This window comes from Myotis davidii, unplaced genomic scaffold (assembly GCF_000327345.1).
Source record: "Myotis davidii unplaced genomic scaffold, ASM32734v1 scaffold203, whole genome shotgun sequence".
NCBI lineage: Eukaryota > Metazoa > Chordata > Mammalia > Chiroptera > Vespertilionidae > Myotis > Myotis davidii.
The window spans coordinates 828,304-831,375 of NW_006293968.1; the positions used below are offsets into that span (position 1 = coordinate 828,304).

A 3,072-nucleotide genomic window follows, 5' to 3' on the forward strand; every position below is an offset into this window, starting at 1 on the left:
CTGGCACACGCGTGTGCCCTCTCTTTAACTTTGCCTGCTGCGTGTGCTCCTTCCCTTTTGTTTTCGCTTCTGAGCACAGCTGTGTGATGTAGTCCATGCAGCGCTTAGGACGGGGAGCTGGGAGAAAGACATGTGGGAGGTGAGCATTTATCCTGGACAGCACCGCACCCTTTATTTGAAACACTGCACGTGGTATGTTTAGGTCCAGATGTTAATGTCTTAAAAATTGAATCTGAAATGCACAAATGCATATAAATGCTCTGAATGTATTGCTGTTGTCTAACTTTTAAAAGGTCTTGTTAAATAAAAATGATACAATTGAAATATAATATATAGACATTTCTGCTACAAAATAATGTGTTGATGGGGAAAACGCATTGTCTTCAGCAGAATTTCATACTGTCAGTAGCAGGACAGTCTGGACGCAGACGGACATGCAGCCAGAGCTAGGCATGCGTGTCAGGGAGGACGCAGCAATGGCTCCTGGAGTCACCAGCTACATGAACTTAACTGCCAATTTTCCTCTCTTTTTTTAAACTACTTCTCATTTTTCAGGATGCACTTCCTTAAGTTCTACAAGATGATTCTGGAAGTCGACTTTCTAGTCCTAAAAATCAAATTTTTTTTGCGCTCCCCTTAAGGACAACAAATCAATGAGCCTCATTTTTCAAACCTCCGGTCACATGGTTGACTTACTTTGGCCATATTTCTCCTGGGATGATGTTTCTTCATGATTTGACCTCGATTTGTAACTTTCTAGAGTGTATTCTGAAATTTCATTTTCTGCGAGAAAAGAAACCAAATTATTAATTTCAGGCGCCACAGGCATCTTCTACATGAGAAACATATGTTTGAGTAACATGATGCCTGTTTCTGTGCACAGTGGAGCTATCGTTCCTCTCCCCCAGACCTCATGTCCTCATCATTCAGCCAATCATTTCCATTGTTTGCCCTGAGTCTCACAGGTATGTGGGAGGTGGTATAAGAATTGCAGAAATCACATGACGGCAGCTGGGGCTCAAATGCTATCCTTTGGGAAAGAACAATCAATAGCCCTTAAAAACTGGGAATGAGGCTTCTGTGGGAGATTCTGAAACAATAGGATGGCACTTCCTGTTGTGCAGGTACACAGAGCAGTCAGCCCTGCTTCTAAGTCTACTCGTGGGATTTTGCCTGGAGATACAATGAGTCCTCTGTCACATATGTGGCTAAGTCAGCATGTCCAATAGCAGTATAGCACAAGACGTACATGCAATTTCAAGCTTTCCAGTAGCCATGCTCAAAGAGTACAATGAAGCAGGTGAAACTGAGTTAATAATATATTTTATTTAGCTAGTAGACCCAATATATTATTATTAGATATGTGGTATTCTTGTGTGTGTGTGTGTGCGTGTATGTGTGTGCTGAGCCTTCAGAATGGGGTCTGTGTGTTCCTTACAGCATACCTCAGGAGGGATTAGTCACAGCTCAAGCGCTCAACAGCCATGTTGTGGCTACTGTGCTAAATGGCACAGGGCTAAGACACTGCTCAGAATTAAAGAGGGGATTTAGTCCAGACACACACTTATGGAATGAATTGAATCAATGGGTTATTCTGGATAATTTCTAAGGTCCCTTCTCACTCTGATAGATGTTGAGTCCATGTATTTTAACAGGTATTTTTCTATACTAGCCATATATATATATATATATATTAGGGCCTTGACTTACGAGTTTAATTCGTTCCGAGACCAAGCTTGTTAACTCAAATTACTCTATCAACTCAATGCAAAAAATCGGCCGAGAGACAGCTGGTATCTCAAAAAGCTCATTAGTAGGGACACTTGTAAGTCAAGGCCCCACTGTATATAAAAGGCTAATATGCTACATGTCCATCTGAACAGTGGCTATGATGCACACTGACCACCCAGGGGCAGATGCTCAACACAGGAGCTGCTGAGCTGCAGTGACTTGGCAGCCGTGGTTCTCGGTTCTCAGGTGACACACCTTGAAATCAGAGAGGAGGAAGCCTGATTCCTTGTAGAGCCATGCGATTCCACCTTTGGCCATGGGTTATGTTGTTGCTGGGGCACTGTCAACCCTGAATCTGGTTTACTGCACATTTGCCTTTGTGTTCCACACCCTGTACAACAGCAACTTTGCAGAGTGCCCTCTTGCACTCCAGGACCCCTCGGGGGATGTTGGAGAGCTGGCTTTGTCCCGATCCCCACAGATCAGGATGAGGGACCCCACCTGCCAAAAGGACCCCAGTCACCCTGCAGTTGCCCTTTGAGCCATGGTGTCACCCCAGGTGTGGCCAGCTGGGAAGGGACCACGGGAGGTTGGCTCCAGGGCGTGTTTGGCCCATCTCGCCCAGTCCTGCCCTGCCAGCCACCTTCTAATTAATTTCCTTTCAATGTGCAGGAATCTGTGCACCAGGTCACTAGTATAATATATTTTTTGTTTCCAATAACTTTTTAATCAGAATGCTTAGGAAAAAAAACTTACTAACATATGGTTGAGGGAAGTTGAGTGCATTCTTTCAAAATGGGACTAAAGCTTTGGTTGCCCACTCCTGGAAGAAGAACTCTGTGAGAGTAGGGCCTGGTCTGTCCTGTTGACAGATGTATCCCCATTGCATAGCACACAGTAGCTGCTCAGTGAGCGCTTATTGCATGGATGGACCGACAGATGGATGGATGGATGGATGGATGGACGGATGGATGGATGAGCTCTCTTTTTTTGTATCCTTTTGTGAACAGACGCTTTTATAACATAATTCCAGTTCCTGGAGCTGCTCTAGTTTCTCTGTTTTTGCACTCTTTCACTATAGTTCCTGAGATTCAAATTCTCTAAGGCAGTGGTTCTCAACCTTGGCCGCACGTTAGAATCACCTGGGAATCTTTTTAAAATCCTGATTTCTGGGCCTCATCCTCCAGAAATTCAGTTTCTTTGTTATGGGGTGAGGCCACAACATTAGTAACAAAGAAACAGTATTTCCAGAGGATGAGGCCCAGAAATCAGGATTTTAAAAAGATACCCAGGTGATTCTAATGTGCAGCTAAGGTTGAGAACCACTGCCTAAGGCAAAGA

General features: G+C 44.2%; 1 protein-coding gene across 1 annotated transcript in view; it reads right to left on the bottom strand.

The window, feature by feature from the left end:
- CRTAM (cytotoxic and regulatory T-cell molecule) overlaps window positions 1–3,072 on the bottom strand; it is a 23,747-nt gene that overhangs the window by 309 nt on the left and 20,366 nt on the right. The window contains exons 8-9 of the mRNA XM_006767948.1: window positions 697–783; window positions 8–117 (exon numbers count right to left, since the gene is read on the bottom strand). Coding sequence (XP_006768011.1) covers window positions 8–117; window positions 697–783 — 197 coding nt within the window. The remainder of the gene's footprint in view (window positions 1–7; window positions 118–696; window positions 784–3,072) is intronic.